The 26,002-nt window shown below is 44.8% G+C and overlaps 1 protein-coding gene across 1 annotated transcript; it reads left to right on the forward strand.

Moving 5' to 3' along the window:
• Positions 1-5,253: 5,253 nt before the first annotated feature.
• LOC123053158 (ATP synthase subunit beta, chloroplastic-like) lies at positions 5,254-7,064 on the forward strand. The gene has a single exon (XM_044476573.1). It carries the CDS (start codon positions 5,482-5,484, stop codon positions 6,976-6,978), a length of 1,497 nt encoding a protein of 498 aa, XP_044332508.1. The 5' UTR covers positions 5,254-5,481; the 3' UTR covers positions 6,979-7,064.
• Positions 7,065-26,002: the final 18,938 nt, after the last annotated feature.

Here is a 26,002-nt window from a genome sequence, read left to right on the forward strand (position 1 = left end):
CCATTTCAGTGGATATGGAAATCATGCACCCTAGCTAAGCAAAAGTTTTTCTTCTGGTTGCTTCTACAGGACAGACTAAACACTAAAGATTTGCTTACAAGGAAAAAATTCATATTAAGTCTACAAGATGTGTGCTATGTGATGATGAAGCAAAGGAATACCTTACTCATCTTTTCTTTAGTTGTGATTTCAGCCAGAATTTCTGGATGGCTATTGGATTTCAATGGAAAACAGATTTTGAGCTTTTGGAGATGCTCATGGAGGGTAAGAGATATAATAATGTTGTATGTTATAAGGAATGCCTCGTAGCAGGATGTTGGAGTATTTGGAAGCACAGAAACAACATCATCTCTGATCACAAACCCAAAAATATGCAATACTGCATTAGTACTTTCAAGGAGCACTTTGAGATGATCATTAAAAAAGCCAAACCTAGTTTGAAAGAAGGGATGCAGAGTTGGCTAGATTACTTGTAGACTCTTTTATTTATCATGTAAATCTTGTACAGTGATGTAACTTGTGTCCTCATATTAATGAAAATCGGAGTTACAGTGGGGGTCTTCCCCACTGTGTTTCCTCAAAACAAAGAGAACCAAATGGTGTGTACTTGGATCGTATTTTTGTAGCATGGTCGTACGTGTACATGATTTAGACAGGCTTGCCTTAGTCTGGAGCCAAATATCTCAAACTAAACATTGCCCTTTTACCTATTATCATGGGCAGTTGTTGAGTATGTGCTTATCCACAAACATTGTCTTGTCCCTATTCTCATGGCTGGTTGCTGAATTAGCTTCGTACGTGCTTATCCACGGCAAGATGGCTCTACGTGTTGTGTTAGTAATCTCTCGATCAGTTTGACCTTGTTAGTAGTTGTGTGTGTATTCTCTTCCTCCCTATCACTCTGTGTACTGTATTTACCCAAGTACACACTGCATACTTGACACGGTCTCATATGCATGTTACTTACATAATACGATTAGTACGGTACGTACCGCTCCTCCTTGGTCAGGCCTCATTGTTGGAGACCAGTATATACATACACGATTAGGATTAGACGAATAGGCTTCAACTTGATGGGTCCTAGATGTCATAATCCCAGTAGGAGGAAGCATTTTTTACTTGAAATAAGGGGACACTTGCTTATGTACGGCCATATGAAGCTAGGTGGGTCTTTGTTGTCAGCCTCTCCATGTATAATTATCTTTTGATGGCTCTGTTTGTTTACTACGTTGACGACGCTAGATGGCAACACTGCAGTGAGCGCACCAAGACGGAGGATGACAGCAAGGCCTTAGACGAGAACAACACAGACATGGTAAGACACAGTAGTGGAGTCCCAGACAAAGGGGAGTACGAGGTTAACTAGTTCGGGTGCGAGGTTGGGCAGCCGTTGGTGGATAATAAAAGGAAGTGTGGGGTATGGGGGTGACCTGCCCGGCGGTTTAGGAGAGTGAGACGGTGATGTGTGCACAGCTGTGCCATCGGCCACGGGAGGCGGGAACAGACGAGCCAACCGACGCCAGTTTGGGCGGCCAAGAAAGAAGACACGAGATTGAATAAGCATGGCAACCATTGGATTAATGTCCAACGGGCATGGCTTTCAAATTTGTTTGTTTACTATGTTGACAACACTTTGCGTAGGCTTTAACCTCGTGGGTCCCAAATGTCAGCTCCCAAATCAGATGCAAACCTACAATCCCTTTTTTTTGGAATATAGGTCCTATAAGGTCCAACACCATCCCTCCTCTTAAAAGATTTGTAGATGGCTGGTAAGAGAAAATATGTTTGGGTTGTGTTGGGTGTTCTGAAAACTAAATTCGGCTTGGGTTTATGAAAAAAACTGAGTTAGAAATAGGAGAAAAGTGGAGCATCTTCAAATTTCTCTCCCTATTTTTCTGATGATGACAAAAGAATCATACGTATAAAAATCCTATAGTCTAAATCTCATTGTACTTTATTTCATATGTAACCCTAACAGTCTCTAAAAATATATGTTTGGTATTTAGCCTATGTACGTGTACTTTTGGTCCTTTAAGGATCAAATCTTGAGAGTGGTTAGAATTTTAGTACTCTAATGATTGATAACTACTCTCTTCGTTCATAAATAAGCTACGTGGTTTGAGTTAATTTGAACTAAAACTGCGTCATTTGTTTATGAATGAAGGTTCTATAATGATGGCCCCTTCAATTTTGATGCTTTATATTTGAAGGTGTAACCCTGACTAAGGGCATATACATTGGTTGACTAGATCATCGAAGGCGCGCGTTGCCGCGCCCATACATTTTTTACAATGGATTTATAGGAATTCCCATCAATACATACGCAACAAAAAGTTAAATTAACATAAATTGACCCATATATTGCTCAGTCATCAAAGGGGGAGTTTAATCGGTTTCCTCTGCAGCACAAAGGAATACTTGGCACATTGTTGCGCCCATCTATCTGTCGCGAGATTAAAGTCTGCTGAAAGTTCATCTATCGTCGTGTTTTGGATATGAGATCCCAGAAATCAACACATTTATATATTCATTAAAAGAGTAGAAATAATCTGGTGCTTGAACTAAGCCTTTCCAAACCATGTGGTAGTCATGAAGCTTTAAAAATGTGAGAAAGATGATACCTAGCCTTACTTATTAATCACAATAGAAATATATTGGGGAAGATATGCATACGAGAATACAACCAAAATGTGCCAATGGAAACACATTTGTATTTGTAAGTAAACGTACAATTTTCCTTTCAGGAAGACAATTACATGTTCTTGACCTGGAAACTATCGTTTGGACAAAAAGGGAACCCGATTGGATGTTGTTTCCCTGCAAAAGCAATCGAAAGTTAGGCAATGTCAAAGATTGTACAAAAGAGATTGCAAGCACGGCAAATGGATCAGAGTACCAAAACAGCAAAATACTCACTTCTGGAACCAGCTAGCTCAGAAAAACTAATCCGTCTATCTCAGAAAGAACATCAAACATTTCGCTTCCGAACGAGCTTCGGTGAAGGCGACACTATGACTTCCATTATATGTTAGACGCATGCCAAAATTTGGCGCCAAGGCAGGAACGCATCATAGATTCACCAAGAGAATGGAGGATTCAGTTCTCGCTTGCTCTAATGCATACATGAATCAGGAGTTCGGAATATCAGCAATGCCCAAATTAAAAATTGTGAGGTAATTTGCTGATAGAAATAAGCAAAGCAATTGACATAATCGAAAGAAGGGTTAGATCTCTACTAGTTATCCCAAGAATTGAGACAAAACTGAAACTCTTCTGATGGCAATCATGGAACCTACAAAAAAACCTTACAGAACAAACCACATAATTAAACCAGGAAGAACATTCGTGGCCCATAGAGCAGGCAAAGATTATGGTGGATCCATGGGTTAGTGGTGTCAGTCCGTAGGTGACAGTTGTGATGATGCTCCTAGCAAGGTCATTGTTGAGAAGGAAACACATGCTGGTATCTTAACTTCCATGAACCCTATACATAATAATTATGATAGAGAAGGTCACAAACTGAAGAAGCAAACTATCATATTGCAAAGACAACATACTGAAAAACACTACATAGAACCAATAAGGTTGATGTAGTTATCCATGTCATGCAACATATAATTTGTGAACATTCTTCAGATAAGCATCTTGATAAGTTCATGTATTCGTCTATTTGATCAAGGGTCGGCTCCTTCATGACTAAAAAATTTAAATCCATGCAGTCTTCTGCGATTATTGATGTAAAGTTTAAAAGACATATTTTGTCACTACCTCACAAACCGAATCTGCAGACCATAGAAGAGGTTCAGTATATGTTTACCTTATGCCAAGAAGTTCCAAATCCAATCTGATGTGCCTAGGACTTAATGCTCGACTACAACTATACATTTTTGCATGGGTCCTGCTAATTTTATGTTAACAAAAAGTGTCTCATTAATCTTCTGCACGGTTAGGATTCAAACTGGACAAATCTGGAACATCTCACAATACTTCAATTCACATGTGTAGGTTCGGCTGAGAGGATTCAATCTGAATACATGAATTGTAATGGTGTTGAGGAGAGATTCTACCTAACAGTTATTCTTGAATTCGAATCAGCAGGCGGGTAGCATGGGGGCATGGGGCACGACAAGAACTGCAAGCTGAAGCGCCGCTGGCCTGGAGGAGATGTAGGATAGTGGCTGAGGGTATGGAAGTCGCGGACAGCGACTCCGGTGAGCTGTGAGATGGAGCGCAACACGAAACCAGTGGGTGTGGTTGCAGTTGGCGCAGGGGAGTGTTGGACTGGCGCGTGGCGAGGTCGCAGATGAGATCCTCACACGGGAGCCACCGCCACGGCGCCACCGCTGTTGCCTCACCCAACACCGTCTCCAATACGCCTCCTAAGCACCACCGAGAAAATCATGATGTGGATGCCCTCGCCGCTAGAGCAGATCGGCCAAGCCGCCACAAGAGAATCACTACAATTTCCAAGCTCCCAGGAATTGGAGGCCTGAGAGCGCTCCAGCGTTTTTTCTACGAGGTGGACCCCTAAGGTCAATGGGTTCTTAGCTGGTTAAATATTTGCTTTGTGTCCTTTCTTAGAAAAAATCATCAATACGTGTGTACTCTGGGGTTCTGGGGTGTAGTAAGTCAATTTATAATCTTTAACACCAGCTTGAAATCCAACACCTGCTTTAGTTTCTGTTTGTGGTGACATAAGTCCCTCCCTATAACTCTTGAATTAAGAATTCTCACAATAACAGGGTCTACTCGATGTTAATTAGGCGTAAATGAAACTTTAGAAAAAATCTCGTAAAACAAAAAGGATATTCAATTAATATAATATCAACTCATTAAAAAAAATTGAGGGCATGCTTAGGTTAATGAATATGTTTCATTCATATATAATGCGTACACCCTGTGTATGTTCTATCCTATAGGAATTCCACTATAGGAATTCGATAGGAATTGAGTTGTTGTTATGGTAAGTTAACACGGTTCGTTATTAAACCATGGATTTGATTTACCAAATCCATAATTATTGTATACTCTTTGATAGATATAGCGCAACCCAAATTAATTCCTAATCCTTATTTTAAAAGTTCTTAATAGTTCTCTTTTCTTATTTTGAATGCAAATACCTAACTAAATACTAATAAAATTCTTTGTTGACAGCAATCTATGCTTCACAGTAGTATATATTTTGTATATCGAAGTCCTAGATAGGAAAGTAGAGTAGGCACAGATCCTCCACAAAAGGCAAAATGTATGTATATGAAAAAAAGATTGATTGAACTTTCCAACGGACTCATTCCATGAGTAAACGATTGAATGGGATTCGCTTGGGCAACGAAATCAAGTCCTGGTCCCCTTTTCTCTCTTATTGAATTAACTAATTCATTTCCTTTTTACTTTTGGATTTTTTTGATTTGATTTGGCATTATTCAACAATAAAAAAAGAAAAATTTCGACAAATTCCTTTTTTTTAATTATGTGATAATTATGAGAACCAATCCTACTACTTCTCCTCCCGGGGCTTCCACAATTGAAGAAAAAAGTACAGGTCGTATCGATCAAATTATTGGACCCGTGCTGGATGTCACTTTTCCCCCAGGCAAGTTACCTTATATTTATAACGCTTTGGTAGTCCAGAGTAGAGACACTGACGATAAGCAAATTAATGTGACTTGTGAGGTACAACAATTATTAGGAAATAATCGAGTTAGAGCTGTAGCTATGAGTGCTACGGACGGGTTGATGAGAGGAATGGAAGTGATTGACACGGGAGCTCCTCTCAGTGTTCCGGTCGGTGGAGCTACTCTTGGACGAATTTTCAACGTTCTTGGGGAGCCTGTTGACAATTTGGGTCCTGTAGATAGTAGTGCAACGTTCCCTATTCATAGATCTGCGCCTGCCTTTATCGAGTTAGATACGAAATTATCCATCTTTGAAACAGGTATTAAGGTCGTCGATCTTTTAGCTCCTTATCGACGTGGAGGAAAAATAGGACTATTTGGGGGGGCTGGAGTAGGTAAAACAGTACTGATCATGGAATTAATCAATAACATTGCTAAAGCTCATGGGGGCGTATCCGTATTCGGTGGAGTAGGGGAACGGACTCGTGAAGGAAATGATCTTTATATGGAAATGAAGGAATCCGGAGTAATTAATGAAAAAAATATTGAGGAATCAAAGGTAGCTCTAGTCTATGGCCAAATGAATGAACCACCGGGAGCTCGTATGAGAGTTGGTTTAACTGCCCTAACTATGGCGGAATATTTCCGAGATGTTAATAAGCAAGACGTGCTTTTATTTATCGATAATATCTTTCGTTTTGTTCAAGCAGGATCAGAGGTATCCGCTTTATTAGGGAGAATGCCCTCCGCAGTGGGTTATCAACCTACTCTTAGTACAGAAATGGGTTCTTTGCAAGAAAGAATTGCTTCTACTAAAAAGGGATCTATAACTTCGATTCAAGCAGTTTATGTACCTGCAGACGATTTGACCGACCCTGCCCCTGCCACAACATTTGCACATTTGGATGCTACTACCGTACTTTCCAGAGGATTAGCTTCCAAGGGTATTTATCCAGCAGTAGATCCTTTAGATTCAACCTCGACTATGTTACAGCCTCGGATCGTTGGCAACGAACATTATGAAACTGCGCAAAGAGTTAAGGAAACTTTACAACGTTACAAAGAACTTCAGGACATTATTGCAATTCTTGGCTTGGATGAATTATCGGAAGAGGATCGTTTAACTGTAGCAAGAGCAAGAAAAATTGAGCGTTTCTTATCACAACCGTTCTTTGTGGCAGAAGTTTTTACTGGTTCTCCAGGAAAGTATGTTGCTCTTGCGGAAACTATTAGGGGATTTCAACTAATCCTTTCCGGAGAATTAGACGGCCTACCTGAACAGGCTTTTTATTTGGTGGGTAACATCGATGAAGCTAGCACGAAAGCTATAACCTTAGAAGAGGAGAACAAATCGCAGAAATGAAATTAAATCTTTATGTACTGACTCCTAAGCGAATTATTTGGGATTGTGAGGTGAAAGAAATCATTTTATCCACTAATAGTGGCCAAATTGGATATATATATATATATATATATATATATATATATATATATATATACTATGAAACTAGATTTCATAATTAATTTTAGCTCCCAGGAATTGGAGGCCTGGGAGCGCTCGAGCATTTTTTTACGAGGTGGACCCCTATGGTCAATGGGTTCTGAGCTGGTCAAACATTTGCTTCGTGTCGCTTCTTAGAAAAAATCACCAACACGTGCGTACTCCTCCGGTCTTTTTAACTTTACATATTATATTTGTATATCAAGTCAAATTTTACAAAGTTTGACCAAAATTATATTAAAAATATCAACATCTATAGTACTAAATATATATATACTGTGAAACTACATTTCATAATTAATTTTACCATATTTATTTGGTATTGTGAATGTTAATACTTTTTTCTATAAGTTTGGTCAAAGTAGATATACTTTAACTTCGGACAAAACTTATATGCGGACAAAAAAAGAACCGGAGGAAGTAGGAGGCAAATCACAAAGCGGCAACATCCTTCCCTGATTTCCTCACGCGCCGCCTCAAAAGCAAAATTCAAGGTTGGTCTCTCCTCTGCTTTCTTTATTTATGTTGGCGCCGCTCGCTCTCGCTTGCTGCAGTATCCTCTGTGTTACTGTCGTTGCTCTGCTGATCTGGAGGGAGGTTGATGTTGGTCGAGCAGCTATATCCCCATTATCCCTTTACACAACTCCGAATTCACATGCTCGACCACCATGAGGTTTGGATTCAAGGGTCTCTTCCCTTCTCATCCCAACTAGATTTGGTTGGTTCGCGTTCGAGTTTATGGTGAATCATTTGTTCGAGCTGCCGCACGGCCTGATTCCTCGGCGGGAGGGACTCAAGGTATGATTTTGGTGGCCAAGGAGTTCGGTTCCCTGCCATGGCCGGGCGCTGTGGGGTGCAACGGAGGAGGGCCCTTCTTCAACGAGGGTGTCAACACGCGAGGGCGGGGGGTTGCCGGTGGGCGAGCTTTGGCCGCGGACACGTGGAGGCGGAGATGGGCTCGGGAGACACCACGAGAGCGAGATGGACCTGGCCATGTTCATCGGCAGGTTTTTGGAGAGCGACAGTGGAGGAGGCAGGGACTCGCGCGACAGCAGTGATGGCAAGCTCGGTGGGCTCCCCGACCTCGCCGACAAGATATCGGTATGTTGCTCCAGGCTCGAGCGTTTTTTTACAAGGTGGACCCCTATGGTCGATGGGTTCTGAGCTGGTCAAACATTTGCTTCGTGTTGCTTCTTAGAAAAATTCACCAATACGTACGTACTCCTCCGGTCTTTTTTACTTTACATATTAGATTTGTGTCAAGTCAAATTCTACAAAGTTTGACCAAAATTATATTAGAAAATATCAACTTCTACAGTACCAAATATATATACTATGAAACTACATTTCATAATTAATTTTACCATATTGATTTGGTATTGTGAATGTTAATACTTTTTTCTATAATTTTGGTCAAAGCAGAGATACTTTAACTTCGGACTAAACTTATATGCAGACTAAAAAGGACCGGAGGAAGTAGGAGGCAAATCACAAAGCGGCAACGTCCTTCCCTGATTTCCTCATGCGTCACCTCAAAAGAAAAATTCAAGGTTGGTCTCTCCTCTGCTTTCTTTATTTACGCCGGTGCCGCTCGCTATCGCTTGCTCCAGTATCCTCTGCATTACTGTCATTGCTCTGCTGCTAATCCTCTGTTGCTTTGTTGCTAATCATTGATCTGGAGGGAGGTTGATGCCGGTCGAGCAGCTATATCCCCATTATCCCTTTACTCAACTCCGAATTCACATGCTCGAGCATCATGAGGTTTGGATTCAAGGGTCTCTTCCCTTCTCATCCCAACTGGATTTGGTCGGTTCGCGTTCGAGTTTAGACGGGGAATCATTTGTTCGAGCTGCCGCACGGCCTGATTCCTCAGCGGGGGGGACTCAAGGCATGATTCTGGTGGCCAAGGATTTCGGTTCCCTGCCATGGTCGGGCGCTGTGGGGCGCAATGGAGGAGGGCCCTTCTTCAATGAGGGTGTCACCACGCGAGGGCGGGGGAGTCGCCGGTGGGCGAGCTTTGGCTGCGGACATGTGGAGGCGGAGATGGGCTCAGGAGACACCATAAGAGCGAGGTGGACCTGGCCATGTTCATCAGTATGTTTTTGGAGAGCGACAGTGCAGGAGGCAGGGACTTGCACGACAGCAGTGACGGCAAGCTCGGTGGGCTCCCCGACCTCGCCGACAAGATATCGGTATGTTGCTCAGTGAAAAATGAAGAAACATGCCAAATATCCCAACAAACAAACAAACAGTGCGAAATATCTACAACACAAGCATGGAAAATACACTCCATCTATGAAAAACGGCACAACAAGGCGTGCGTCATCCACTTGTCCCATTTGATGCCTGCAAGTACTGAGTCGTCGCCGCCGCGAGAGGAACGACTTAGCCCCCTTTTTTTCTTCCTTATCTTCCTTATCGATGGACTTCGTTGTGTCGACGCTAGACATGCCGTCTGCTTTGTGCAAAGGGACAATCGACCACATATGTTTGTTTTTTCCACCAGAGTAGTTGCCCTTTTAGGGCAGTCGGCCCACTCACGTGAAGCTAGCTATTACAGGGAAATCCAATGACCAAAAATGTGTGGATGCTCAATCGAATGGTCAGATACGTTGAGTGCGCGAGAGGGCTGGAAAGAGGCTCAGTTTTACTGTCCTAAATAAGACTGCCTTATCTTATGTCCCGCGACCTAATCTAGATAAGACAATAAAAAGTGATGCACAATGGGTTATTCCTAGTCTTGTCTTCAATAACTAGATGTCCCTAAATACGTGGCGAGACAATTGTTGCTAAGAGATAATCTCTTAAATAAGAAAAGGCAAACCTTTTCATATGGTTTCTTTCTCTTCCACCTCAGCCATTACCCTATGTGGCACTCCTATGATAGCACCATTGTACATGCCCTAAGGGGCCTCTCAACATGTCGACTCCTGACTCGGTGGACGGGATCTGAGGTCCCCTTGTCGGTTTTGACATGGGTCACATCGGGCAGCCCATGGCATATAATGAGAAGGTTCCATAAGACTTTCCGTACACGATCTGTGAAGGACTCTGCCTCCTTGTACGTCGCCAACTAGGACCTAATACCCTAGAACTGTCGGATTTCGGGTTCCGCGGACCCTTGAGAGGTTCGAACTCCGGGGTGCGTGCGAAGAACTCGTCCTCCCCAGTCTGCCTACTCGCTAATCTCACAGCCTACCTCGACGAACTGAATGGAAAAGAGACACAACAGTTTATCCATGTTCGGCCACCTTGCAGTGTAAAACCCTACTCCTGCTTTGTGGTGGATTGGCCTCGAGAGACTGAGGATGAACTATTACACTGGGAGAACAACCTCGGGAGGAGGGGTGTTCTTGCGCTCGATGAGCTGGTGGGTGTGAGCACGATCTGAATCATCCGTCCCCTACTACGGTGGTGGTGGTGCTCTATTTATAGGGGCCTTCGGCCTCTTCCCAAAATGAAGGCGGGAAGGGACCCCACAACAGCCAAATTCAAAGGGAGACAACTAGTACATGCTATCCTGACAAAAGTAGTCTTCGCCTACAAAAGCCCCTAGTGGTGACGCCATGGGGGGCTCGGCTATGACCTTTGTCCTGCCCTCCTGGCGGTCTTGGTCTTGTTGCACGGGAATGGAAACCTTTGACTGATTTCCTGGGACCCCGCGCCTGCGCTTGCCTCCTTAGCACCAAAGAGGAAACTGGTACACTGCACCTGCTGGCGCCCGCCTGGCTGCGATTGTCATGGCTCACGTCATCTGATCCTTGTGAGGTGAGGCTTGCATAGATATCTCCGCCCTTCGGGAGCCAGCCTGGGGAGGCCGCCCCCCGTGGAGGTCTTGGTGTCGTCTGCCTCGCGAGGTTTGGCCCCTCGCGAGGGTCTTGAGTTCTTGATGTTGAAGCTGGGCCATACCCGGCCGTCTATGGAGCCACACCGTGGGCCACAGGCACGCAAGTCTGGGTACCCCCGTTCCCAGAACACCGACAGTAGCCCCCGGGCCCAAGGCGCACTCGAACTTGGCTTCGGGCAAAGCCAAAGGGCAAGTGTGGAGCGCCGCTGGCCCTAACCGCCTGTGGCCTTGATCGATGCGAGGCGATTGATGGGGCGTGGGCGTCACCTCTTCCCCATGCTGCCTCGGCAACCGTTCGACTTGACGAGACCCTGCTGCATGCAGAGAAAACCATCATTGCATGCGATCATGGAGGCCGGCGGTTGGCCTCCCTCCGGCTATAAATGAGGAGAGGGGAAGATCCCCCTTCACTCATCTCCATCTTATCGCCGCCCACTCCTTCTTATTCTTGCTTGTCCCATAATCTTGTTGTAGTAATCATGGCACCGATTAGGAGATTCTCTGCAACGGAGAAAGGAAAAACCCTCCGGGAGGAGCCGGGGCCGCTCCCGCCGAAGAAGAGGCTCAGCCGCCCCCGTGATGCCGGCGAGAGGCCAGAGGTGACACGGCCTTGGTACGAGTGGCCTATGCCTGGCTTCCCGCTCCCTCTGTATGCCCGCGCACAAGGCTCCGGAGAGGGCAGCAACACCTAGCACCACGCAGGCTGCGGCCACGGTGGCCAAGCTGAGGCTGCGCAGCCAGCCGGCCTGCGAACCCACGCCGAGGTCACCTTGCGCAAGTTCGTGGTGTGGGCGGCAATGCCGCCACGGACGTGGATCCAGTTCCCGTGGTTCTTCACCGAGGAGATGCCGCCGAGATGGCCGCTTGAGCTGTGGTTGCAGCACGCCGGGTGCTACAGTCTGGCCACGGGGGCGAAGGTCGAGGTCGTCCCTCCGGGCAAAATCTTCATGACCCGAGGATTGGGCGTGGTCGCCCGCACCTACCATGCGGAGGGGGCCCTCGCCATCCACTTGGAGTACGATGGCGCCTCCACGTTGTCCTTCAAGGTCTTCGACGAGGAGGGCCATTGCCTGGAGTGCTACCCCATGGGAAGCAGCCTGCGTGGTGCGGCTGCGGGCGTCGAGCCTGCCTCCGGTCTCGCCGACAGTTCATCCAGCAGCAGCGACGACTCCTAGGAGTCCAGCGATTCTCCTGAGCCTAGCGATTCTCCAGAGTCCAGTGACAACAGCTACGTGCCACCGAGCTCTCGCCGTGCCCGGAGCACGGCAGCGGCGTCTACTCAGCGTCGTCGGTGATGCCCAGCAGCCGGGGTTCCTTGAAGCTTCCTTCTTTTGTTTCCCTGCGTGAAATCGTGACAAACCCCGGGGGCTATGTAAAAACTGTAATGCTTTTGCTCCAATGTTTATTACTCCTAGTACAAGGTTGCAGCTGTGTATCTCGCTTCGGCAGTGTTCCCCCTTTTCGTTCTTGCGGTAGCTTTGCGCTCTATGCTGGCAGGTCCCAGTCCCCAGGCAGGCTTCGGCCATCGCTGGTATGCCAGGTTGCGATGCCGTGGTCAAGGCCAGGAGGTGAGCGGCCCGAGGTTCGATAAGAGCTCCTGAGGTGCGATGCTCAAGAGGTCCCCTTTGACATGCAAGCAGCTCCCTGGAGGCCGAAAAGGGAAGTAGCGTTGCCGGAGCGAGATTGCGGGAGTGGAAAACATCGGACAGTGAGGTTCACGCTGACATGTACGGGTGACTTATCTTTAGCAAGCCTGAAGTAATTCCTTTGCGTAGCGCCTGGTTGTGTCTCAGCGGTGATGCTTCCACGTAGGGCTCCCGCTGGCCTTCCCTTTTGCGCTCATCTGAGTGCTCTACGTCCTCGGGTCCCGACCCTCAAGCGAGGCTCGGCCGCCGCTGGTATGCCAGGTCGCGATGCCGTGGTCAAGGCCAGGGGGTGAGAGCTGGAGAGTCAGTAGGAGCTCCTGAGTCGCGGTGCTCAGGAGCCACCCCTTTAACGTGCAAGCGAATTCGTGAAAAAATGGACGGACGGCAGGGCCGCCTGCAGCCAAACTCGGGGATTCCTGTGGGTTAGTCCAAGAAGAGAGCATAACTCGTAAGCATGCTTGTTGTCCTGCCGCTGATCTTTCCGCAAGAAGACGAAGGCACTGAGGGTCTGGTGAGGTGACGTGTGATGTCGCTTGAAGCACGTCGGTATTTCCCCAAAGAAGAAGGGATGATGTAGCACATCGGTGGTAGGTATTTCCCTCAGATATGAAAAGAAGGTTATCAAGCCAGTAGGAGAACCAAGCAACACAACGTAAACAGCCCCTGCACACAAATAACAACCATTCGCACCCCGACATGTTAAAGGGGTTGTCAATCCCTTTCGGGGTACGGCGCCTCAAGTGGCAAACGGACGTGAGATAAATTTTTAGTAAATTGATAGATCGAACGCTAAATAAAATAAATAAAGAAAAATTGCAGCAAGGTATTTTTGGTTTAATAGATTTGAAAATAAATGCAAGGAAAAAGTAGATCGCAAAGGCAAATATATGAGAAAGAAGACCCGGGGCCGTAGGTTTCACTAGTGGCTTCTCTCGAGAAAAATAGAAAACGGTGGGTGAACAAATTACTGTTGGGCAATTGATAGAACTTTAAATAATTATGACGACATCCAGGCAATGATCATTATATAGGCATCACGTCCAAGATTAGTAGATCGACTCCTGCCTACATCTACTACTATTACTCCACACATCGACCGCTATCCAGCATGCATCTAGTGTATTAAGTTCATGGAGAAATGTAGTAATGCAATAAGAAGGATGACATGATGTAGACAAGATCTATCTATGTAGAGATAGACCCCGTCATTTTATCCTTAGTAGCAACGATACATACGTGTTGTTTCCCTTTCTGTCACTGGGATCAAGCACCGTAAGATCGAACCCACTACCGGGCACCTTTCCCATTGCAAGATAAATAGATCAAGTTGGCCAAACAAAACACAAATATCGGAGAAGAAATACGAGGCTACAAGCAATCATGCATATAAGAGATCAAAGAAACTCAAATAACTTTCATGGATATAAAAAGATAGATCTGATCATAAACTCAAAGTTCATCGATCCCAACAAACACACCGCAAAAGAGTTACATCATATGGATCTCTAAGAGACCATTGTATTGAGAATCCAGCGAGAGAGAGGAAGCCATCTAGCTACTAACTACGGACCCAAAGGTCTACAAAGAACTACTCACGCATCATCGGAGAGGCGCCAGTGGAGGTGGTGAACCCCATCCGAGATGGTGTCTAGATTGGATCTGGTGGTTCTGGACTCTGCGGCGGCTGGATGAATATTTCGTCAATGCCTTTAGGGTTTTTGGAATATTGGAGTATTTATAGAGCAAAGAGGTGGTCTCGGGGGCACCCGAGGTGGGCACAACCCACCAGGGCGCGCCTGGGCCTTCTGGCGCGCCCTGGTGGGTTGTGCCTCCCTCGGGGCACCCCCCAGGCACAACCAGGGCCCGTGGTGTTCCTTCTGGCCCATAAAAATTCTCCGTAAAGTTTCGGAGCATTTGGACTCCGTCTGATATTGATTTTCCGCGATGTAAAAAAACATGGAAAAAAACAGCAACTAGCACTTGGCACTATGTCAATAGGTTAGTACCAAAAAATGATATAAAATGAGTATAAATGATTGTAGAACTTCCAAGATTGATAATATAGCAGCATGGAACAATAAAAAATTATAGATGCGTTGGAGACGTATCAGCATCCCCAAGCTTAACTCCTACTCGTCCTCGAGTAGGTAAGTGATAAAAACAGAATTTTGATGTGGAATGCTGCCTAACATGTCATATCATATTTATTTCTTTATAGCATGGACATTTGGACTTTTAGTTGTTCAAAGCAATAGTCTACTTTTAACGTGATAATTTAGATACTCAAGCATATCAACAAGCAACCATGTCTTTCAAAATATCAATGCTAAAATAAGTTATCCCTAGCCCATCATGCTCAAACATTGATCCATTCATGAAACACACTCGAATATTAGCTACACCCAATACTTAAATACGATCATATTGCCTCCTAGTTGGTGCTTTTATAAGAGAAGATGGAGACTCAAAATAAAAATTACATAAAGTAAAAGAAAGGCCCTTCGCAGAGGGAAGTAGGGATTTGTAGAGGTGCCAGAGCTCAAAGCGAAAAACTTAGAGATAAAAATATTTTGGGAGGTGTATCCATCCCACCAACGAAAACGACTTAGAGTTCGGAACACTTTCCATGCTAGATATTCCATAGGCGGTTCCCAAACAGAAAATAAAGTTTATTCCTTTTTCCACCATACTTTCACTTTCCATGGCTAACCGTATCCACGGGTGTGTTGGAAATATGCCCTAGAGGCAATAATAAATTGGTTATTATTATATTTCCTTGTTCATGATAATCGTTTATTATCCATGCTAGAATTGTATTGATAGGAAACTCAGATACATGTGTGGATACATAGACAACACCATGTCCCTAGTAAGCCTCTAGTTGACTAGCTCGTTGATCAATAGATGGTTACGGTTTCCTGACCATGGACATTGGATGCCGTTGATAACGGGATCACATCATTAGGAGAATGATGTGATGGACAAGACCCAATCCTAAGCCTAGCACAAGATCGTGTAGTTCGTTTGCTAAGAGCTTTTCTGATGTCAAGTATCATTTCCTTAGACCATGAGATTGTGCAACTCCTGGATACCATAGGAATGCTTTGGGTGTACCAAACGTCACAACGTAACTGGGTGGCTATAAAGGTGCACTACAGGTATCTCCGAAAGTGTCTGTTGGGTTGGCACGAATCGAGACTGGGATTTGTCACTCCGTGTAAACGGAGAGGTATCTCTGGGCCCACTCGGTAGGACATCATCATAATGTGCACAATGTGACCAAGGAGTTGATCACGGGATGATGTGTTACGGAACGAGTAAAGAGACTTGCCGGTAACGAGATTGAACAAGGTATCGGGATACCGACAATCGAATCTCGGGCAAGTACCATACCGCTAGACAAAGGGAATTGTATACGGGATTGATTGAATCCCCGACATCGTGGTTCATCCGATGAGATCATCGTGGAACATGTGGGAGCCAACATGGGTATCCAGATCCCGCTATTGGTTATTGACCGGAGAACGTCTCGGTCATGTCTGCATGGTTCCCGAACCCGTAGGGTCTACACACTTAAGGTTCGATGATGCTAGGGTTATAGGGAACAGATATACGTGGTTACCGAATGTTGTTCGGAGTCCCGGATGAGATCCCGGACGTCACGAGGAGTTCTGGAATGGTCCAGAGGTAAAGATTTATATATGGGAAGTCCTGTTTTGGTCACCGGAAAAGTTTCGGGTGCTATCGGTAACGTACCGGGACCACCGGGAGGGTCCCGGGGGTCCACCAGGTGGGGCCACCGGCCCCAGAGGGCTGCGTGGGCCAAGTGTGGGAAGGGACCAGCCCCTAAGTGGGCTGGTGCGCCTCCCACAAGGGGCCCAAGGCGCAGGGAAGGGGGAGAAGGGGGAAACCCTAGGCTCAGATGGGCCTAAGGCCCACCTAGTGGTGCGCCCCCCTCTCTCCCCCCTTGGCCGCCCCTCCAAGTCCCATCTAGGGCTGGCCGCACCCCTTGGGGGGGAACCCTAGAAGGGGGCGCAGCCCCTCCCCCTCCCCTATATATAGTGGGGGTTTTGGGGCTGCCAAAGACATGAGAACATCTCTCTCTCTTGGCGCAGCCCTACCCCTCTCCCTCCTCGTCTCTCGCAGTGCTTGGCGAAGCCCTGCTAGAGTGCCACGCTCCTCCATCACCACCATGCCGTTGTGCTGCTGCTGGATGGAGTCTTCCCAACCTCTCCCTCTCTCCTTGCTGGATCAAGGCGTGGGAGACGTCACCGGGCTGCACGTGTGTTGAACGCGGAGGCGCCGTGGTTCGGCGCTTAGATCGGAATCAACCGCGATCTGAATCGCTACGAGTACGACTCCTTCATCCGCGTTCTTGCAATGCTTCCGCATCGCGATCTACAAGGGTATGTAGATGCACTCCCCTTACCTTCGTTGCTAGATTACTCCATAGATTGATTGGTGATGCGTAGAAAATTTTGAATTTCTGCTACGTTCCCCAACAGTGGCATCATGAGCTAGGTCTATGCGTAGTTTCTAAGCACGAGTAGAACACAAAGTATTTGTGGGCGTCGATTTTGTCAATTTACTTGTCGTTACTAGTCTTATCTTGATTCGGCGGCATCGTGGGATGAAGCGGCCCGGACCGACCTTACACGTACACTTACGTGAGACAGGTTCCACCGACTGACATGCACTAGTTGCATAAGGTGGCTAGCGGGTGTCTGTCTCTCCCACTTTAGTCGGATTGGATTCGATGAAAAGGGTCCTTATGAAGGGTAAATAGAAATTGGCGTATCACGTTGTGGCTTTTGCGTAGGTAAGAAACGTTCTTGCTAGAATCCCATAGCAGCCACGTAAAACATGCAACAACAATTAGAGGACGTCTAACTTGTTTTTGCAGGGTATGCTATGTGATGTGATATGGTCAAAAGGATGTGATGTATGAGATTGATCATGTTCTTGTAATAGTAATTACGACTTGCATGTCGATGAGTATGACAACCGGCAGGAGCCATAGGAGTTGTCTTAATTTATTGTATGACCTGCGTGTCAATGAAAACGCCATGTAATTACTTTACTTTATTGCTAACCATTAGCCATAGTAGTAGAAGTAATAGTTGGCGAGACAACTTCATGAAGACACGATGATGGAGATCATGATGATGGAGATCATGGTGTCATGCCGGTGACGAAGGTGATCATGCCGCGCCTCGAAGATGGAGATCAAAAGGCGCAAGATGATATTGGCCATATCACGTCACTTTATGATTTGCATGTGATGTTTATCATGTTTACATCTTATTTGCTTAGAACGACGGTAGCATAAATAAGATGATCCCTCACTAAAATTTCAAGAGACGTGTTCCCCCTAACTGTGCACCGTTGCGAAGGTTCGTTGTTTCGAAGCACCACATGATGATCGGGTGGGATAGATTCTAACGTTCGCATACAACGGGTGTTGACGAGCCTAGCATGTACAGACATGGCCTCGGAACACATGCGAAACACTTAGGTTGACTTGACGAGCCTAGCATGTACAGACATGGCCTCGGAACACAAGAGATCGAAAGGTCGAACATGAGTCGTATAGTAGATACGATCAACATGGAGATGTTCACCGATGATGACTAGTCCGTCTCACGTGATGATCGGACACGGCCTAGTTTGACTCGGATCATGTATCACTTAGATGACTAGAGGGATGTCTATCTGAGTGGGAGTTCATTAAATAATCAGATGAACTTCATTATCATGAACATAGTCAAAAGGTCTTTGCAAATTATGTCATAGCTTACGCTTTAGCTCTACTGTTTAAGATATGTTCCTAGAGAAAATTTAGTTGAAAGTTGATAGTAGCAATTATGCGGACTGGGTCCGTAAACTGAGGATTGTCCTCATTGCTGCACAGAAGGCTTATGTCCTTAATGCACCGCTCGGTGTGCTGAACCTCAGCGTCGTCTGTAGATGTTGCGAAACATCTGACATACACGTTTTGATGACTACGTGATAGTTCAGTGCGTAATGCTAACGGTTTAGAATTGTGGCACCAAAGACGTTTTGAAACGTCGCAGAACATATGAGATGTTCCGAAGACTGAAATTGGGATTTCAGACTAGTGCCCACGTCAAGAGGTATGAGACCTCTGACAAGTTTCTTAAGCCTGCAGACTAAGGGAGAAAAGCTCAATCGTTGAGCATGTGCTCAGATTGTCTGAGTGCCACAATCGCTTGAATCGAGTGGGAGTTAATCTTCCAGATGAGATAGTGATGGTTCTCCATAGTCACTGCCACCAAGCTATTAGAGCTTCGTGATGAACTATAACATATCAGGGATAGATATGATGATCCTTGAGCTATTCGCGATGTTTGACACCGCGAAAGTAGAAATCAAATAGGAGCATCAATTGTTGATGGTTAATAAAACCACTAGTTTCAAGAAGGGCAAGGGCAAAAGGGATACTTCATGAAACAGCAAATCATTTGCTGCTCTAGTGAAGAATCCCAAGGTTAAACCCAAACCCGAGACTAAGTGCTCCTGTAATGAGGGGAACGGTCACTGAAGCAGAACTACCCTAGATACTTGGTAGATGAGAAGGCAGGCAAGGTCGACAGAAGTATATTGGATATACATTATATGAATGTGTACTTTACTAGTACTCCTAGCAGCACCAGGGTATTAGATACCGGTTCGGTTGCTAAGTGTTAGTAACTCGAAATAAAAGCTGCGGAATAAACGGAGACTAGCTAAAGGTGAGATGACGATATGTGTTGGAAGTGTTTCCAAGGTTGATGTGATCAAGCGTCGCATGCTCCCTCTACCATCGAGATTGGTGTTAAACCTAAATAATTGTTATTTGGTGTTTGCGTTGAGCATAAACATGATTGGATTATGTTTATCGCAATACGGTTATTCATTTAAGGAGAATAATGGTTACTCTGTTTATTTGAATAATACCTTCAATGGTCTTGCACCTAAAATGAATCTCGATCGCAGTGATACACATGTTCGTGCCAAAAGATATAAAATAGTAATGATAGTACCACATACTTGTGGCACTGCCATTTGAGTCATATTGGTATAGAACGCATGAAGAAGCTCCATGTAGATGGATCTTTGGACTCACTCGTTTTTGAAAAGATTGAGACATGCGAACCATGTCTATTGGTATGAAGAAACTCCATGCAGATGGATCGTTTGGACTCACTTGATTTTGAATCACTTGAGACATGCAAATCATACCACATGGGCAAGATGACTGAAAGGCCTCGTTTTCAGTAAGATGGAACAAGAGAGCAACTTGTTGGAAGTAATACATTTGATGTGTGCAGTCCAATGAGTGCTGAGGCACGCAGTGGATATCGATATGCTCTTACTTCACAGATGATTTGAGTAGATGCTGAGTGTATTTACTTGATGAAACACAAGTCTGAATTATTGAAAGGTTCAAGTAATTTCAGAGTGAAGTTGAAGATCGTCGTGACAAGAGGATAAAATGTCTATGATATAGAGATATCTGAGTTACGAGTTTGGCACACAATTAAGACATTGTGGAAAGTGTTTCACAATTAATACCGCCTGGAACACCACAATGTGATGGTGTGTCCGAACATCATAACTGCACCCTATTGGATATGGTGCATACCATGATGTCTCTCATCGAATTACCACTATAGTTTATGGGTTAGGCATTAGAGACAACCATATTCACTTTAAATAGGGCACCACGCAATTACGTTAAGACGACACCGTTTAGAGAAACCTAAGTTGTCGTTTCTTAAAAGTTTGGGGCTGCGATGCTTATGTGAAAAAGTTTCAGGCTGATAAGCTCGAACCCAAAGCGGATAAATGCGTCTTCATAGAATACCCAAAACAGTTGGGTATACCTCCTATTTCAGATCTGGAAGCAAAAGTAATTGCTTCTAGAAACGAGTCCTTTCTCGAGGAAAAGTTTCTCTCGAAAGAATTGAGTGGGAGGATGGTGGAGACTTGATAAGGTTATTGAACCGTCACTTCAACTAGTGTGTAGCAGGGCACAGGAAGTTATTCCTGTGGCACCTACACCAATTGAAGTGGAAGCTTATGATATGATCATGAAACTTCGGATCAAGTCACTACCAAACCTCGTAGGACGATGAGGATGAGTGCTACTTCAGAGTGGTACGTGATCCTGTCTTAGATATCATGTTGTTAGACAATACTGAACCTACGAGCTGTGGAGAAGCGATGGTGGGCCCATATTCCGAAAAATGGTTAGAAGCCATGAAATCCGAGATAGGATCCATGTATCAGAACAAAGCATGGACTTTGGTGAACTTGCCCGATGATCGGCAAGCCATTGAGATAAATGGATCTTTAAGAAGAAGACGGACATGGACGGTAATGTTACCGTCTATGAAGCTCGACTTGTGGTAAAGAGTATTTTCACAAGTTCAAGGAGTTGACTACGATGAGATTTTCTCATCCGTAGCGATGCTTAAGTCCGTCGGAATCATGTTAGCATTAGCTGCATTTATGAAATCTGGCAGATGGATGTCAAAAACAAGTTTCCTTACCAGTTTTCGTAAGGAAAGGTTGTATGTGATACAATCAGAAAGGTTTTGTCGATCCTAAGGGTGTTAAAAGGTATGCTAGCTCCAGCGATCCTTCCATGGACTAGAGCAAGCATCTCGGAGTCAGAATATACGCTTTGATGGAGTGATCAAAGTTTTTGGGTTTATACAAAGTTTGTTAGAAACTTGTATTTACAATAAAGTGAGTGGGAGCGCTACAACATTTCTGATAAGTATATGTGAATGACATATTGTTGATCCGAAATGATGTAGAATTTCTGGAAAGCATAAAGGGTTGTTTGAAAGGAGCTTTTCAAAGGAAGACCTGGATAAAGCTGCTTACATATTGGGCATCAAGATCTATAGAGATAGATCAAGACGCCCGATGATACTTTCAAAGAACGCACACCTTGACATGATTTTGAAAGAGTTCAAAATAGATCAGCAAAGAAGGAGTTCTTGGCTGTGTTACAAGGTGTGAGTATTGAGTAAGACTCAAGACCTGACCACAGCAGAAGAGAGAGAAAGGATGAAGGCCGTCCCCTATGCTTTAGACGTAGGCTCTACAGTATGCTATGCTGTGTACCGCACATGAAGTGTGCCTTGCCATGAGTTAGTCAAGGGGTACAATCGTGATCCGGGAATGGATCACATAACAGCGGTCGAACTTATCCTTAGTATCTAGTGGACTGAGGAATTTTCTTGATTGTGGAGGTGGAAAGGAGTTCGTCGTAAAGGGTTACGTCGATGCGAACTTTGACACTAATCCGGATGACTCTGAGTAGTAAACCGGATTCGTATAGTAGAGCAGTTATTTGAAATGGCTCCAAGTAGCGCGTGGTAGCATCCACAAGATGACATAGATATTCGTAAAGCACACACGGATCTGAAAGGTTCAGACCCGTTGACTAATAACCTCTCTCACAAGCATAACATGATCAAACCAGAACTCATTGAGTGTTAATCACATAGTGATGTGAACTAGATTGTTGACTCTAGTAAACTCTTTGGATGTTGGTCACATGGTGATGTGACCTGTGAGTGTTAATCACATGGTGATGTGAACTAGATTATTGACTCTAGTGCAAGTGGGAGACTGTTGGAAATATGCCCTAGAGGCAATAATAAATTGGTTATTATTATATTTCCTTGTTCATGATAATCGTTTATTATCCATGCTAGAATTGTATTGATAGGAAACTCAGATACATGTGTGGATACATAGACAACACCATGTCCCTAGTAAGCCTCTAGTTGACTAGCTCATTGATCAATAGATGGTTACGGTTTCCTGACCATGGTGGATGTCGTTGATAACGGGATCACATCATTAGGAGAATGATGTGATGGACAAGACCCAATTCTAAGCCTAGCACAAGATCGTGTAGTTCGTTTGCTAAGAGCTTTTCTAATGTCAAGTATCATTTCCTTAGACCATGAGATTGTGCAACTCCCGGATACCGTAGGAATGCTTTGGGTGTACCAAACGTCACAACGTAACTGGGTGGCTATAAAGGTGCACTACAGGTATCTCCGAAAGTGTCTGTTGGGTTGGCACGAATCGAGAATGGGATTTGTCACTCCGTGTAAACGGAGAGGTATCTCTAGGCCCACTCGGTAGGACATCATCATAATGTGCACAATGTGACCAAGGAGTTGATCACGGGATGATGTGTTACGGAACGAGTAAAGAGACTTGCCGGTAACGAGATTGAACAAGGTATCGGGATACCGACGATCGAATCTCGGGCAAGTACCATACCGCTAGACAAAGGGAATTGTATACGGGATTGATTGAATCCCCGACATCGTGGTTCATCCGATGAGATCATCGTGGAACATGTGGGAGCCAACATGGGTATCCAGATCCCGCTGTTGGTTATTGACCGGAGAACGTCTCGGTCATGTCTGCATGGTTCCCGAACCCGTAGGGTCTACACACTTAAGGTTCGATGACGCTAGGGTTATAGGGAATAGATATACGTGGTTACCGAATGTTGGTCGGAGTCCCGGATGAGATCCCGGACATCACGAGGAGTTCCGGAATGGTCCGGAGGTAAAGATTTATATATGGGAAGTCCTGTTTTGGTCACCGGAAAAGTTTCGGGTGCTATCGGTAACGTACCGGGACCACCGGGAGGGTCCCGGGGGTCCACCAGGTGGGGCCCCCGGGCCCAGAGGGCTGCGTGGGCCAAGTGTGGGAAGGGACCAGCCCCTAAGTGGGCTGGTGCGCCTCCCACAAGGGGCCCAAGGCGCAGGGAAGGGGGGGAAGGGGGAAACCTTAGGCTCAGATGGGCCTAAGGCCCACCTAGTGGTGCGCCCCCCTCTCTCCCCCCTTGGCCGCCCCTCCAAGTCCCATATAGGGCTGGCCGCACCCCTTGGGGGGAATTCTAGATGGGGGCGCAGCCCCTCCCCCTCACCTATATATAGTGGGGTTTTTGGGGCTGCCAAAGACATGAGAACATCTCTCTCTTGGCGCAGCCCTACCCCTCTCCCTCCTCGTCTCTCGCAGTGCTTGGCGAAGCCCTGCTGGAGTGCCACGCTCCTCCATCACCACCATGCCGTTGTGATGCTGCTGGACGGAGTCTTCCCAACCTCTCCCTCTCTCCTTGCTGGATCAAGGCGTGGGAGACGTCACCGGGCTGCACGTGTGTTGAACGCGGAGGCGCCGTGGTTCGGCGCTTAGATCGGAATCAACCGCGATCTGAATCGCTACGAGTACGACTCCTTCATCCGCGTTCTTGCAACGCTTCCGCATCGCGATCTACAAGGGTATGTAGATGCACTCCCCTTCCCTTCGTTGCTAGATTACTCCATAGATTGATCTTGGTGATGCGTAGAAAATTTTGAATTTCTGCTACGTTCCCCAACAGGGTGCCCTCCATACCAACACTTTCCAAGGAATTTATTATTTGACAACATAAAGTAAATTCAATTTTTTTTGCATTTCTGGACTGGGCATCCCTAATACCTTCGGCTTACTCTCGTGCAATGACAAGTGAACAAACACTCATCGTGAGAATAACACATCTAGCATGGAAAATATTAGCCACCCTTCACCGCTCCGAGAGCGAAACAAACACACAAAAGAGAAGTTTATTTTGAAAATTATAGGGCACATACAAATTTGCAAAGAACGGCAAAAGAATACCGCATATAGGTAGATATAGTGGACTCATGTGGCAAAACTGGTTTTAAGGGTTTTTGGATGCACAAGTAGAGGTCATACTTAGTGCGAAATGAAGGCCAGCAAAAGATTGGGAAGCGACCAACCAAGAAACGAATAAACTCATAAGCAAGCATTAAGCATAAATAACACCGAATAATGCACCACAAGTAGGATATAATTTCATTGCATGACTATTGACTTTCGTAGTTGCATAGGGAATCACAAACCTTAACACCAATATTCTTACTAAAGCATAATTACTCACCAACATAACTCACATATCACATCATCATATCTCAAAACTATTACTAACACTCAAGTTTATTTTGTCCAATGATCTTTATGAAAGTTTTATTATATCCTTCTTGGATATCTATCACTTTGGGACTAATTTTCATGTGTTGCTTTTTATAAGCTCAAACAAATATAAGTGAAGATCATGAGCATAATTCTTTTTTCTTCTTTCTCTCAAAATAATTTTAAGTGAAGCAAGAAAGAATTTCTTGAAAATTTTACTAACTCTCAAATAAGTCTAAGTGAAGCAAGAGAGCATTTCTTCAAAAAATAATAAAGCACACCATGCTCAAAAAGATATAAGTGAAGCACTAGAGCAAGTCCATTGCTCGTAAAAATTTAAGTGAAGCATAGAGAGCAATTCTAACAAGTCATGACATAATTTTGGCTCTCTCAAATAGGTGTGTCGAGTAAGGATTGATGACTTAAAACACAAAACAAAACAAGCAAAGACTCATATCATACAAGACGCTCCAAGCAAAACACATATCATGTGATGAATAAAAATATAGTTTCAAGTAAAATACCGATAGTTGTTGGAAGAAAGAGGGGTTGCCACTCGGGGGCATCCCCAAGATTAGTTGGTTGCTGGGGCATCCCCAAGCTTAGGCTCTTCTATCCTTCCTTCATCCATCGTAAGATAACCCAAAACTTGAAAACTTCAATCACACAAAACTCAACAAAACCTCCGTGAGATCCGTTAGTGTAAGAAAGTAAACCACTACTATAAGTACTGTATCAAACCAATTCATATTTTGTTTTTGTATTATATCTACTGTACTCCAACTTTTCTATGGCAAAAACTCATCAAAGAAAACCATAGAGCCATCAAAATAAGCACACAACACAAAGAAAACAGAATCTGTCAAAACAGAACAGTCTGTAGCAATCTGACTTAAACGAAAACTTTTGGAACTCCAAAAATTCTGAAAAAATAGGAAGACATGAGAGATTTGTATATTAATCTTCTGAAAAAAGAATCAGGGAAAAAGCACTTTCTGATAAAAAATGAGAATTATTTTCGTGAGCGCAAAGTTTCCTATTGGTTCTACTTGGCACAAACACTAACTAAAACACAAAAAACACAATCATAACAGTAGCATAATTGTGTTAACACTCAAGAACAGAAAGCAAAAAGCAAAAATAAAATTTATTCATTGGGTTGCCTCCCAACAAGCGCTATAGTTTTACGCCCTTAGCTAGGCATAAAGCAAGGATCTAAGTTTTGTCATCTTTGGTTCGAGATCCATAAGATGCCCTCATGATTGATTCATAAGGTGGCTTAATTCTAGTTCTAGGAAAGTGTTCCATACCCTTCCTCAAAGGAAATTGGAACTTAATATTGCCTTCTTTCATATCAATCACGACAGCGATAGTG

The sequence above is a fragment of the Triticum aestivum genome, chromosome 2D (assembly GCF_018294505.1).
Source record: "Triticum aestivum cultivar Chinese Spring chromosome 2D, IWGSC CS RefSeq v2.1, whole genome shotgun sequence".
NCBI classification, from domain to species: Eukaryota; Viridiplantae; Streptophyta; class Magnoliopsida; order Poales; family Poaceae; genus Triticum; species Triticum aestivum.

Coding starts and splice junctions, on each gene's coding strand:
- LOC123053158 (XM_044476573.1), top strand. CDS start 5,482: ATGAGAACCAATCCTACTACTTCTCCTCCCGGGGCTTCCACAATTGAA.